Below are 14,536 nucleotides of genomic sequence, written 5' to 3' on the forward strand. Positions count from 1 at the left end.
CGCTTCCTGTATGGTGGCTTTCAGAGTCAACCACATTTCATCCACACTATCGGTTTCTGCTTGGCTTTGTAGCATCTGGTGAACAAAGTCACTCATCTCTTGGAAGTTTGTGTCCTTGAATTTGAGGACCTTGGTCAGTGTGGCAGGTTTAGTGAAGCCTTTCCCAAGATTGAACCATATCATGTTATGGTCGCTTGAGGCCAATGTGTCTCCCACCGAGACCTCTGTGACACTTTCACCATTGGTAAGCAACAGGTCCAGTATTGCCTGATCCCTTGTTGGGTCCAACACCAATTGCCTGAGACGTGCTCCCTTCAAAGAGTTTAATAGCCTCCTGCTGCTGCCGGAAGCAGCGGTAAGTGTGCCCCAGTCCACATCAGGCATGTTGAAGTCACCTAACAATACCGTGTCCCCACACACACACACAAAAAAGTGAGCATTTACCGCCACCCATATTGTAGGCAGTAAGGGCTCATGTAGTAATCCTGAGTTGACGTCCCCTCAAAAAAATTTTAAATAATTTTTAGCACACAGGAATCTGAACACATCCCACCTTTTTAAGCTGTAGTAAGCGCACACTAGTTACATTTATAGGGCAAGATGTTCCCTACTAGTGCTACAATTCAAATGCTTTCCTTCCTGAGTTCCTGACAATATGTTATCTCTGCCCACAACAATGGCAGCGCTCACACAGAAAGTGTAAAAATTTCCAGTCAGTGCATGTATAGGGCAAGATAGTAAGTTGTTCCCCAATTTTAATCATTTTGGACAGTTTAGATGTTTGATAAGCATTGATGATTTCTAAATTCTGATAATTGTAATTCTTTTTACACTAGTAAAATCTCAGGATGAAATTAAGTAACCAGTATTCAGTGCTGAAGAATTTAATCTTTTCATTTTTGCCAAAATAAAAATATTAGAGCAAGAGAGTAATTATTTCTCAGTTTATACAAAATGAACTTTTTGAAGGGTAATATGGAAATACTAGTGTTTAAATCCGTTACATTAACGGGTGCTAGAGCAGATGTCTCTGTCTGTTTTTTTTTCTTTGTCTCTCTCTCCTTGGACGCTGCCTGCCTGTCTGTCATGTTTTTTGGCTGTGTCTCTCCCTATGTCCTTAGTGCCCTCAGTGCCTCCTTCCTATGTCCTTAGTGCCCCTTCCTATGTCCTTAGTGCCCCTAGTGCCTCCTTCCCGTGTCCTTAGTACCCCTTCCTACATTCTTAGTGCCCCCAGTACCTCCTTCCTGTGTCCTTAATGCCCCCAGTGCCTCTGTCCTGCTTAGTGCCCTCAGTGCATCCTATGTCCTTAGTGCCCCTTTCTCTGTCCTTAGTGCCCCCCGTGCCTCCTTCCTATGTCCCCATCACTATCTTCCAGACTTTGTCCCCCCCCCCCATGCCAGCCTGCTTCCCATCCACCTGAGCAGCATGTTTCCATCTACCCACTCCCCTAAGCCAGCCTGCCTGCCTCCATCCCATCCCCCTGAGCAGCATGTTTCCATTTAAACCCCCCGCACCCCGCTCCGACCCTATCCGGCACACCCTAAACTCCCGTTGTCCCTCCCAGCCGACCCTCCCACCACTAGATGGCCGACAAACCTCACAGCTCCAGCAGCGTCCGAGGCACAGTAAACACGATGCTTCGTGGACTTCTAATGCAATAATTTCATCTGCCGCATATCTGATGATGTCATCAGGGACGCGGAAGAGGAAATCAGGCCAGTAGAAGGACGCGAAGCAGTGTGTTTACTGTGCCTTGGATGCTGCTGGAGCCGGGAGGTTTGTGTTTATCTCGCGGTGGGAGGTTCGGCTGGGAGGGTCAACGGGGGTTTCGGGTATGCCAGGTAAGGTCAGCGCCGGGGGGGGGAGGGAGTCACGGCATGTTACCTTCTGCCGGTCGTTAGAATAGAACCCTATGCACGCATGCGTACTCTTACCTGCCACGGACATACAGTTCAGGGAACATGCAGATAAGAGTGCGCATGCGCGCTTAGCGTTTTATTATAGTAGATGAGATAAGCATATAATGTATATTAATCCAACAGAAAATGAATTTTGAAGATAAAAAAAATAAACTAACACTTTAACAAATATTTTTGTATGTTTTAAGATCATTGGCCCTATTGAAGAAAATGAATTCCACATTGAAGATTTGGACTTACTGGAACAAGTGACATTCACTACCTCAGCAGACAAGATTAAAGCCATTGTTAAAAAAATGGGGATTGATTCTAAGCGGTAAATATTTGTTTCATGACACAGATGTTATTTCCTAAACTACTGTGTAAACTGTATAAGACTAGGTCCTATTGTGCTGCCAGGACTTTACAATTTATAAGCATTTTGAAAAAGTGCAAATTTGTCTCTCTGATGTATTTTTGTGGCCTTTTTAAAGGGCAAATCTCATTGCTTTGAATTATTTGCACAATGTGTGTCATTCATCTTAATCAGATTTTGAAACCTGTATATGTGCAATTCAGCTGTGAAATAGTGTTCTGGAAAAGCAGATGTCCCCCTGGTTCTATAAACTTGCATGCAATATTGTGTGCATAGGTTATAGAATACTGGCAGTTATATGTATATCTTAATTGGAAACTTAGGTGCTAATTGGCACTAACAATCTATAATTGGCATCGGTTTGCAATTACACATTTAACTGCATTTAGTTGGTATTCTATAAACTTAGCACTCATAACTGCAAGGGGGCATGCACATTGGAGGGGCATAGAAAGGTCAGGAGTATGCCACACATTTACACGCTAAGCTTTTAGAATCATATCAGTTACCCCAGCCATTGATATGATGTAAGCGTCTGCGCCTAAACATTATTATGTAATTACAGACTTATACTAATATTTTGTAAGATCAGATATACCAGTTTGTAGTTTAATAAGCATCCAGATAACTTAAAAACAATCATTAAAAAAACCACAAAGGGTACAGTCGCAAGTGACCCACAGGATAGAAACCAAATAATATATTCAATAAAAGTGACCCAACATGGACTGTGTTTTGGCAAAATAAAAATGTCTTCCTCAGGGGTGTTATAGGGTCCGTGGCTGTCTTAAATATAAAAATATAAAAACATAAATCACAAAATAATCCAAGTAGTTAAGAGGGTACAAACAAGCAGCACAGCTCACAAGACTACAATGTAGGTTGGTGTCATAAACATAGGAGTCTGTGTACTCTAGGTGAATATACCCGGTTGCGAACCATTGTAGAAGAATGTCTGTCACATCTTTCAATTCCTCCTTCACCAGTGGACTACAGTGCCCTCTTCAGTTTTTTCTTTTGAAAGCTAACTGAGAAGGTTCCGATCTGTTCTGTTTAGGTTTTATTATTTTCGGGTATTTTTTAATCCATTTTGTAAGGCTTAGTTGCCTAGAGGGCCCCAATTTGGGGTTACTCTGCCTGAGAGGATGCAGATTCCGCATAGGTGGTCTGCAGCTCATGGGGTGACCCCCCAGGTGTACGTGCTGAGCCAGCCTGCTCTGTGCATTTTGGAAGCTTATTTATCAGAGGCTTGAGTGCAGGCTATGAGACTCCTTTGAGGTTTCAGAGAGTCAGCTGCGTTTTCACTCCCCCATCACGGCACAAGGATACATGGGATTGAGTTCACAGTCTGTACCAGTCTGACTGGCAGCCTGAAGATCTCCAGTTTTGGATCACTTCTGAAGACACTGAAGCAGAAAGGTCCTCTCCATACAGTCAGGCTGCAGAGAAAGCTGACAGGCAGGCACAGAACAACACAGTGAGTACTGCCCATTATTCCCTATGGAGAAAATCAGGGGGTAGGCCTGAAATTTTGACTTTTAAAGGTTTCTGGGGCCAGAGAAATGGTCTCCCCACCTCCAAAACCCCTTTCCCTGAATTTATTGATCTTCACGAGAGCCCCCACGGGATATTTTTGCCATGAATTCACTGGTGGTGGCCATTTTGGATTTTTTTCTTTCTAAAGCTTCCATCTGCCTCAAAACCTCTTGATATGACTCAAAATCAACTGGGATTGACTCAGCCTATTCTACCCCCATATCATGCCAGTTTTGTGCTGAATGGTTGGCCAAGGAATGTATATGTACCGTGTGCCATGGGGCATGCGAGGGAGGGACAAAAATCTTGGGCTTAGCCTCTGAGTCCTCTAGGGCTGGGGAACTGCAGAGGGTCTGAATGGTTGGGAAGAAATCCCTCCCAGAGACCCCAAACAGTAATTATGCGAAATGCAACGGAACCCAAAAAAAGCCAGTCTTAGGTCCTGCATGGGTTTGTGGGCCTCCTGTTCAGGGGTTTTCCCTGCACTTCGTGAATCTCCTGTGGAAAGGTTATTTGATGGGTCCAGGACACTGGGCTGCTTGCAGGTACCCCATCATTGGCAGGGGACAGATTCCTCCCCAGGTTACCTCCCCGCCACTAAGGAATCCAGCATCCAGTGTGAGTGACCATGCAGACCAGGACTGGAAGGAATGGAGACAGGACTCTTATGCCTTTATTTTCCCAGAATGCAGTTCCTTGCTTGGACATTCTGGTTCTTTTAGAGGCTGGAAGTCAAGAGGCAAAAGTCCTGCTTGACTTGAGAGAGTATCCCTCTGCATGGCATCTTTTCAAGTCGGCTCATGTTATTACGGATATGCTCATGGAATTGAAGCTGGAACCTCAACAGCCATCGGCCTCACAGTGCATGATCATGAGCAGCACAAATGTCCAGACTACATTTTTTCTTACACGCCCAGACGCCCAGACATCACTTTGCTAGTCACTGAGCAATGGGAGTTTCCGGAAGGCTCCTTAAGGGTAGCCAAGACAATGTTCAAGCTTTAGCCTATGGCTCCAGAATTTCAGCAGCTGTTTACTGAGTTGAAAAATGGATTCCACGGTGACTCAAGTAACAAAGCATACCTCCCTCCCTAGTGAGGGAGGTGTGGTGATAAAGGATGTGCAGGACCATAAGGTAGACTTGGTGCTTTTTAAATGGAGGAGGTTTTCTCATTGATGTGTAGACAGAACTCTAGAGCCCATCTCGTGCTCTCTTCCTTCGCGTGCTTCTCTTCCTACATTCCTCCATCTATCCTATTCTGATCTAGAAACCAACTCTGTCTGAGTACACTTATTTAGGAAAGAGTGGCATAGTGGTTAGAGCTACATCCTCAGCACCCTGAGGTTGTGAGTTCAAACCCCATGCTGCTTCTTGTGACTTGGGCAAGTCACTTAATCCCTCCATTGCCCCAGGTAAGTTAGATTGTGAGCCCACCAGGACAGATAAGGAAAATGCTTGAGTACCTAATTGTAAACTGCTTAGATAACCTTGATAGGCGGTATATAAATACCTAAATAAATAAATTTGCAATTAATGCTTTGCATTCTACACTTGATGACAAATTGATATCTGACAATTCTTTAGTTGTTTGATTCATGAAAGGGTTGTTTTCATAGAAAACCTCTTCCAGTTGCCTGGGTTCTAAATATCATCCTTGCAACTCCAATCAGGGCAGGATTAACCAATAGGCCAAGTAGGCATGTGCCTAGGGCCCGATGAAGGAGGGCATTAATATTGTTTTTTCCAAACGGCGATGGGCCCCTCCAGCATCAATTGGCAACGTGCCCCCCCCCCCCGATTGGCAACACGGGCCCCCCCCCATCAACAGAAAGTAAGACAAGCATGCAACGCGGGTAAGAAAGGCAACGGGAACTGTAATTGTGCAAGCGGTGCTGCTTGTCCAAAGCTTCCCTCTGATGTAGCTTCCTGTTTCCACCTGGGCGCATGGTGGGATGGGCCGGAGCAGGGGGCCCAGTGTACTTGTGTGCCTAGGGGCCCTCGATGAATTAATCCTGCCCTGACTCCAATGAAGTCTCCATTTGAGTTTCTCAGTTCCTGCACCCTAAAATTCCTTACTTAGGAAGTGGTGGTGTCAGTGAGCTACAGGCTCTGGTGACTGGCTCATTTTACACCAGATTCTGTCAAGACAAAGTAGTTCTCTGAACCCATCTTAAATTCCTCCATAAAATGGTATTGGAATTCCATCTCAACCAATCCAGTGTACTTCCTGTCTTTTTCCTAAGCCACACACTCATCTTGGAAAAGCAACAGAAGGCAATGTTAATAACCAGCTGCTATTTTGATATAGTACTCTATACTGCTTGTACAGTTAACTTTATGTATTATGTATAACACTATATAACATGTTCAACCTGATAAAGAACTCTGTGTGATATTAAGCTGCTTGTAACCCGCCTAGAACTCTGATTATGAGGATTCAGCGGGATATAAGATTGAACAAAATATAATATAACATACCTTGGACTATCTTCCAAGTTTATTTCAATCATACTAAACCTTGTTGGAAGTCCTCAAAATGTTTGTATCCTTCAACCCTATCTGACTGGGGATTCACAACACGCAAGGCAACGACATGGTCTTCATCTTTCTTCTCATTATTGTGTAGAGCAAAATTTTAGACAGGGTAATTGATTTGGCAAGCAGTTCTGCAGAATTTTTTTTCAATGTGAATACCAACTCCACCCATCAGCCTTTTTTTTCCCACTAGGATCACAACTACTTCAATTATATTTCTAGGGTCCAAATCTGTGAGCCTGGCAGCTGGTGAATCCCATCTGTTAGAATACAATACCTGCTTGTCCTCAGAGAAAGCAAAGTTACTTAACTGTAGCAGTTGTTCTCCATGGTCAGCAGGCACATATTCTCACATCCCTCCCTCCTCCCTTTGTAGTTGTTTTTTTATTATCTTCCATACTATACTGATGGTCCTGAGCTCGAGTGCTAGGAGGGAAGGCATCTGCGCAAGCATGGCTGGGGCACTGCCTCAAAGATTTAAAGAGATCGTACACTTAGCAGTGTACGTACCAGACTACTTCAGATGATACCACCCACATGTGAGAATATATGCCTGTTATCCTCAGAGAACACCTGCTACAGGTAAGTAACTTTATATATAGTAGAGAGAGATTTCTAAAATATGGACGCCACATCTTTTTCACAAGCTTCTTCAGGGATATTTAGCAAAAACACTTTACCCTACAGCTCTGGGCATGACATCTATCTTAAAAGACCAGATCTTCTCTAGCAGGCAAATAAAGCACTTCATCACCACCACATCAGATGAGGCCTACTGCTTTTCAGTGTCTTGGACATTATTCCCAGATGCCTAATTCTTTTACAAATCTTTGAAGAACTCCTCAGCCTCTACCACAGAACTCAGAAAATTGATCTTAGCTCTGTATTTGGACCTACAGTATTATTAGAAACTGTAAGGTCAAGTGCACCTTCATATCATAAAATTTAGAGTGCACTGGTGAACACTTGTGGAGCTGTGCATCATACTAGAATAGTTTTAGAAAATAAGAATGTGTTCTCGTACTCTGCCTGGGCACTCTGCCTCAACTCCCTGCATGATTACAGTCTTGTGAGTATAATTTAAGAACTTGAGACAAAGAATAAGCTTGATAACAAAGGATAACCCTGATTCCCAGATCCAGAGGCTCAACTTATGCACACTTTCTATCCGTACAAGTTATACAGTCCAATAAGGCCAAGCTTCTTGGGCAATCACATGTACAAAGAACATTTAAAGCTCCCTATTCACTATGTTATCTGGAAGACCAGCTAACTGAATTGTGCTTTGATGGGACTCATTTTTCCAAGTCTACAAGCTTGTCTTTGTAGTTTACTGAACATTTTCAACTTTTCAGTCTACATAGTGGCAGCCTGCAACTTGTCTTCATCAAAAACCTTTGTTCAACCCTTGTCATTCGATTAGCAAACACAGCTATTTGTATCAGAGATTTCCTCAAGCTTCCCCTGAATATAGCTGTGAACCTGGCTTAACTGCCCACATAATTTTACTGTTGTGATTTTTCTAGTCTGTTCTTAAGCATGACTCATTGTTCATCCTCTGTAAGCATAAAGGAGGTGCACTGGCTGGGCACACTTTTGTCTGTTTCCTCGGAAAAGTATACATACTTTTCTCAACAAACTGAGAAAAGAATAAGCATTCTGGACTGGAGGAGGGCAGGGGAGTGAATCTGCATGTGTAGGTAATTTTTGTTAATCTTTAAGTATTTTTTTTGTTTTCTGAAATAGGCTTACTGCATGTCAGGTATTAGTTTTGTTTTTTGCTCATTATGAATTATATTTTAGTGCTCATGATTGATACTAAGCTACCTAAGCAAAATTTTCCTTAATGCCTACATTTTATGTTGTATTTAGTCCTTTAATACCTTTTAAGAGATTTTATTCTACTTTAATCTCAAATATATTAAATCTTATTAGCTAATAAGATCAACACATCTAAGAAAATATACTTGAGTCAGATAGATGCTTTTGATTGGATAAGAACATAAGCAGTGCCTCTGCTGGGTCAGACCAGAAGTCCATCATGCCCAGCAGTTCGCTCACGCAGCGGCTCATCAGGTCCAGGACCTGTATAGTGATCCTCTATCTATACTCTTCTATCATCTTTTCCTTCAGGAAATTATCTAATCCCTTCTTGAACCACAATACCATACTCTGTCCTATCACACCCTCTGGAAGCGCATTCCAGGTGTCCACCACCCTTTGGGTGAAGAAGACCTTCCTAGCATTGGTTCTGAATCTGTCCCCTTTTAATTTTTCCGAATGCCCTCTCATTCTTGTAGTTTTTGAAAGTTTGAAGAATCTGTCCTTCTTCACTTTCTCTATGCCTTTCATGATCTTGTAAGTCTCTCATGTCCCCTCTAAGTCTCCGCTTTTCCAGGGAAAAGAGCCCCAGTTTCTCTAATCTCTCAGCATATGAAAGGTTTTCCAAATCCTTTATCAATCGTGTCGCTCTTTTCTGAACCCTCTCGAGTATCGCTATATCCTTCTTAATGTACGGCGACCAATATTGGATGCAGTACTCCAGATGCGGGCGCACCATTGCCCGATATAACGGCAGGATAACTTCTTTCGTTCTGGTTGTAATACCTTTCTTGATAATACATAGCATTCTGTTCACCTTCTTAGAGGCCGCTGCACACTGTGCCGACAGTTTCGTTGTCCACCAGTACCCCCAAGTCCTTTTCTAGGCTACTTTCACCCATTACCAGCCCTCCCATCATATAGCTGTACATCAGGTTTCTGATTCCTACATGCAAGACTTTACATTTCTCTACATTAAACTTCATCTGCCATCTTTTCGCCCACTCTCCCAGTTTGTTCAGGTCCCTTTATAAATCTTCACAGTCCTCTTTAGTCCTAACCCCACTTAATAGTTTTGTGTCGTCTGCGAATTTTATAACTTCGCACCTCATCCCTGTTTCTAGATCATTTATAAATACATTGAACAGCAGCGGTCCGAGTACCGACCCCTGCAGAATACCACTCGTGACCCTCCTCCAGTCAGAGTAGAGGCCCTTCACTCCCACCCTTTGCCTCCTACCTGTCAACCAATTTCCAATCCATCTATGTACATCTCCTTCCACCCCATGGTTCTTCAGTTTCCATAGTAGGCGTTCATGGTGTACCTTGTCAAAGGCTTTTTGGAAATCTAAGTATACGATGTTTATTGGGTCCCCCTTGTCCATCCATTTGTTAATTCCTTCGAAGAAGTGCAAAAAGTTCGTTTGGCACGATCTTCCCTTGCAGAAGCCATGTTGGCTTGTTTTCATTCCCAAGTTGCCTCTCGATCCTTTTTTGAAGATGGGCGTAACATTAGCTATCTTCCAATCCTCCAGGATCACGCCTGTTTTCAGGGATAGATTGCAAACCTGCTGTAGTAGTTCCGCTATTTCCTCCTTTAGTTCTTTCAATACCCTAGGGTGGATTCTGTCTGGGCCCGGAGATTTGTCAGTTTTTAATCTATCTATCTGCTTGTGTATGTCTTCAAGGCTTACCTCCATGGATGTTAATTTATCTGCTTGATCTCCTTTGAAGATTTTTTTCAGGTTCCGGCACGTTGGATGTGTCCTCTTTTGTAAATATAGCTTAGGTGAATGGTACCACACAGGCAAGATTTTTGAATTTAGCACGTTTCTTGACTAACAATAACATTCTTTTTCTGTTTACCAAAACTTTTCATTTTGATGAGTGTTACAAGAGTATAAAAATTGTTTATATTGTTGCATTTTTATTGTTTTAGTGGAAGTGATTTGGTTATGAAAGTGGATACTCTCTTGTCTTCCATGCCTAAAGGAGAACCTAGAAAAGATCTCAAGCTTCTAAAGGAGCAGCACAGGTATGTATAACTACTATTTCTAGTGAAATAGGTGAGGCATTCTAGACCAGTGGTTCCCAACCCTGTCTGGAAGACCACCAGGCCAGTCTGGTTTTTGGGATAGCCTTAATGAATTTGCATGAGAGAGATTTGCTTATAATGAAGGTGACAGGCATGCAAATCTGCTCCATGCATATTCATTAGGGCTATCCCAAAAACCCGATTGGCCTGGTGGTCCTCTAGGACAGGGTTGGGAACCACTGTTCTAAACAACAGGGTTATTTCCCCATACTTGCATGGTCTGCAGAAAGAATCCACTCAGGATTTTTCACTATGCTTTCAGTGTATGCTTCAGTGTACTTAGCGCCCTCTAGCAGTCTTTCCTTCTGCACACATGGCTGCAGCTGTATATTTGTTCTGCTCTCTTCATTTTTATTATTTTACTTTGACATAGTTTCGTCCCCTTTGAGGGTATTTTTGCATCTACAGCAATTTGGAGGCTCTGCCTACTTGTGAATTTACAGACTTCAGTCTGTAGCTGACAGGCTAATCCCTTTTGTGTATCTGTTGACCAGTCTGCATAATAATCCTTGAAGCTCAGGGCCGTCCCTGAAGTTGTCTCACCATCTGCTAAGTGGGGGGTCGAGCGCAGAATGTTAGTGCACTTAGGGGGCACAGTGGTGTCCTTTAAAGCGCCGGTTGTATTTTCACACCACCACCCATCCTGGTGCGCATCCGGTGGTCCACAGGGGTGGAGGCGTTGTCAGACAGTGGAGTGACCGGCAGCCCAAAGTTCACCTTGAAGAAGACTTTCCCAGCAGTGTGGCAGTGAATTCTAGCTGACTACGGACTCAGAGCTGGAAGCAGGTGCAGCCCAATGTCTCTGGTATCAGTGAGATTACTACAGAACACACTTTCACAAGAAAGATACAAAAATGTCATATGTAATGTAGACAGTGCTGCTTTGGTTTAATGGGATGTGTTTCAAAAAAATGGAGGAAGAGCCTCAGACAGACGCCCCCCCCCCACCACCACAATGGTGGTTCAAGGTGGTTGGATGATAACCTCACTGGCAAAAAACCTCCATTGCACTCCCAAGTATAAAAACTTAAGCAGGGCTGTCTATGCAGGTTGATAGAAGAAAAACTTTCAACTTATCTTCAGTTGATCGGTACACCAACGGTGGCCAGCGTTTCACGAGTCTGCTGCCTCAGGATGTAAAACAATCCGATCAAACTTTTAACGGGACGCTTTCGGAGTTAAAAGTTTGATCGGATTGTTTTACATCCTGAGGCAGCAGACTCGTGAAACGCTGGCCACCGTCGGTGTACCGATCAACTGAAGATAAGTTGAAAGTTTTTCTTCTATCAACCTGCATAGACAGCCCTGCTTAAGTTTTTTATACTTGGGAGTGCAATGGAGGTTTTTTGCCAGTGAGGTTAGAAACATAGAAAATGGTGGCAGAAAAGGGCCATAGCCCATCGAGTCTGCCCATTCCAAGTATCCGCCCCCCTGAATTTACTCCCTTAAAGATCCCACGTGAGCATCCCATTTTCTCTTAAAATCCGTCACGTTGCTTGCCTCAATCACCTGCAGTGGGAGTCTGTTCCAATGATCTACCACTCTTTCGGTGAAGAAGTACTTTCTGGAGTCACTGTGAAACTTCCCTCCCCTGATTTTCAGCGGGTGCCCTCTGGTGGTCGAGGGTCCCACGAGACAGAAGATATCATCTTCCGACTCGATGTGACCCGTGATGTACTTGAACGTTTCAATCATGTCTCCCCTCTCTCTTCGTTCCTCAAGTTTATCCAAGTTTATTAAATAGTTTGATTAAACGCCTACTCTACATTCTAGGCGATGTACAAAATAGTACAAATGTTTATAAACATAGAGAATTACATATACAAACAATAGTTTAAAAACGAACCACAAGCAAAATAAAATATTAATTTCTAAGTACGATATGGGAACAATAGGAGAGTTCTTTAAAGGGTACAATCTATATCAAATTTAAAATACAAAGGAAAAAACATTAGGTGGGAAAAGGAACTTAAAAACAAGGCAATAAAAAGTAAAAAGGGATCATTTATTTGTTAAAAGCATCGATAAAAAGGAAACTTTTAAGTTGTGTCTTGAATTTGTCTAGATTCTTTTCTTCTCTTAAGTAAAGTGGGAGATCATTCCAAGACTGGGGAGCAGTCACTGAGAAAATAGTGAGGCGTCTCGTATTGATGACTCTTAATGAGGGAATGGCCAATAAATGTTGGTCCTGAGATCTCAGTGTTCTTGAAGTAGTATATGGAATTAAAACTCTAAAAATAAAAGCGGGAGTTTGAAATATTAGAGTTTTAAAAGTTAATAAGCAAATTTTATATAATTTTATATACTCAAGTGAGTACAGCCGCAATTCTTTTAGTCTTTCTTCGTATGTCAGATCCTTGAGTCCCAAGACCATCCTGGTGGCCATTCGCTGAATTGACTCGATCCTCAATATGTCCTTACATATTGGTGTGGTCTCCAGAATTGGACACAGTACTCCAAGTGAGGCCGCACCATGGATCTGTACAATGGCATGATGACTTCAGGTCTCCTGCTGACAAAACCTCTACGGATACAACCCATCATTTGTCTTGCCTTGGAGGAAGCCTTCTCCACCTGATTGGCAGCTTTCAAGTCGTCACTAATGATCACCCCTAGATCACGCTCTGCCGTGGTCGCAGCTAAGGTCTCACCATTTAGTGCATAAGTTCTGCGTGGATTTCTCTTGCCCAGGTGCATTACCTTGCATTTTTTAGCATTGAAGCCCAGCTGCCAAGTCGTTGACCATCTTTCCAGCAGCAGTAGGTCCTGTGTCATATTATCAGGTAATAAGCTTTTGCCTACTATGTTGCAGGGCTGTCTATGCAGGTTATCATCCAACCACCTTGAACCACCATTGTGGTGGTGGGGGGGCGTCTGTCTGAGGCTCTTCCTCCATTTTTTTGAAACACACCCCATTAAACCAAAGCAGCACTGTCTACATTACATATGACATTTTTGTATCTTTCTTGTGAAAGTGTGTTCTGTAATATTATTGATTTTTCACATATCCGGGTTCTTTCTGGTAACAGTGAGTACAGCAGAGCTGACAGACTTTCACAGCGATTTTGAAAAGTTAATTTTGAGGGGTTTTATGTGTTTTCAAGTGTTTCTCCACCTGAAAAATCCTAAAATTGCCATTTTTTTATTTTTGTGAAGTGTTTATGAGAGGGAGAGGGGGTGGTAGCTACCAGCTCTGCTTTCCCCCTCACTGAAGAAGATGATTATACGCTCATAAAGCCCACTGGTGTGACCGCCTTTGCTTTCGGAACTTGACTCGGCTGGTTTTTTGGGCAGCCTGGCGGGGGAGGGGGGACCCTCTGCAGAGTAAGAAACGCAAGTTTAAGTCATCTAAGAGTGACTCTATGCCCCAGGGACCTGGTATTTTTTTTTACTTTGAGATTTTTGCGGTCTGAATTTCAAACCAGAGGTTCTGCTGCTGGAAGTTCTCTGCCTCCTCTTTCGGTATCTGGGGGTGTTAGGGTGCCCTCGGTGAATGCCCCTCCTCCCCCAGCTCTGCCTGTTGACCTCTCTGATCCTTTGTTTGATAGTGCAGCCCTTCCCACATTTGGGGAACTGGACTTGGGTACTGGATCCGTGGATCCTTAGGGGCTCCAGATCCTGGTGGTGATTTGACTGTACAGCATGGCTTATTTAAATTTGCAGCTTTGCATGATTTGATTGCTGAATCTTTGCAGGAATTGAACTTGGCCGCTCAGCGAGCTACTTCCACTTCTTCTTTTCCTTGGCTTTGCAGTGTGCACTCACAATCTGCGACCTTCCTTGGCATCCAGATATAAGTTATATGGTCTCTGAGCAGTATGATTCTCCAGAAGGTCCTTTGAGAAATGCTAGGGCTAAGTCCCATTTGTATCCTATGGCGCAGGAGTGCCAGCTGCTTCTGAAACAGCCCAAGGTGGATTCCTTGGTGGCTCAGGTGACTAGATGCACCTCTCTTCCCAGTGATGGGGGGAGTGGTATGTGTAAGGTTTGTTAGTGGCCCCCACAATATATGGTTGGTGGGGTCACTTGCAAACGCCAGGTCCCAGGTTCAGTTCCCTCACAGATGATTCACCAGGAAGTAGAATCAAAGAGGAACAGCCAGAGGTGATTGCATAAAGAATATATTATAGAAATAGGCTTACAGAAAAGTAGTATTCATAGGCATTACAACAATTAAGCATTACAGCAAAGCAGTTTCCCTGCCTTACATAGTCCAGAAGGAAGCGTGAAGTTCCAGGGAAAGGCAGAGAGAGAGAAAAGGGGGATGGGGTGAT

The 14,536-nt window shown here is 43.3% G+C and overlaps 1 protein-coding gene across 2 annotated transcripts in view; it reads left to right on the forward strand.

Moving 5' to 3' along the window:
* The window catches only part of UGGT2 (UDP-glucose glycoprotein glucosyltransferase 2), a 448,230-nt gene that overhangs the window by 297,241 nt on the left and 136,453 nt on the right, over positions 1-14,536 (forward strand). For both annotated transcript variants that reach the window (XM_033949012.1, XM_033949013.1), the window contains exons 23-24: positions 2,108-2,235; positions 10,107-10,202. In XM_033949012.1, coding sequence (XP_033804903.1) covers positions 2,108-2,235; positions 10,107-10,202 — 224 coding nt within the window. The remainder of the gene's footprint in view (positions 1-2,107; positions 2,236-10,106; positions 10,203-14,536) is intronic.

The sequence above is a fragment of the Geotrypetes seraphini genome, chromosome 6 (assembly GCF_902459505.1).
Source record: "Geotrypetes seraphini chromosome 6, aGeoSer1.1, whole genome shotgun sequence".
Lineage (NCBI taxonomy): Eukaryota > Metazoa > Chordata > Amphibia > Gymnophiona > Dermophiidae > Geotrypetes > Geotrypetes seraphini.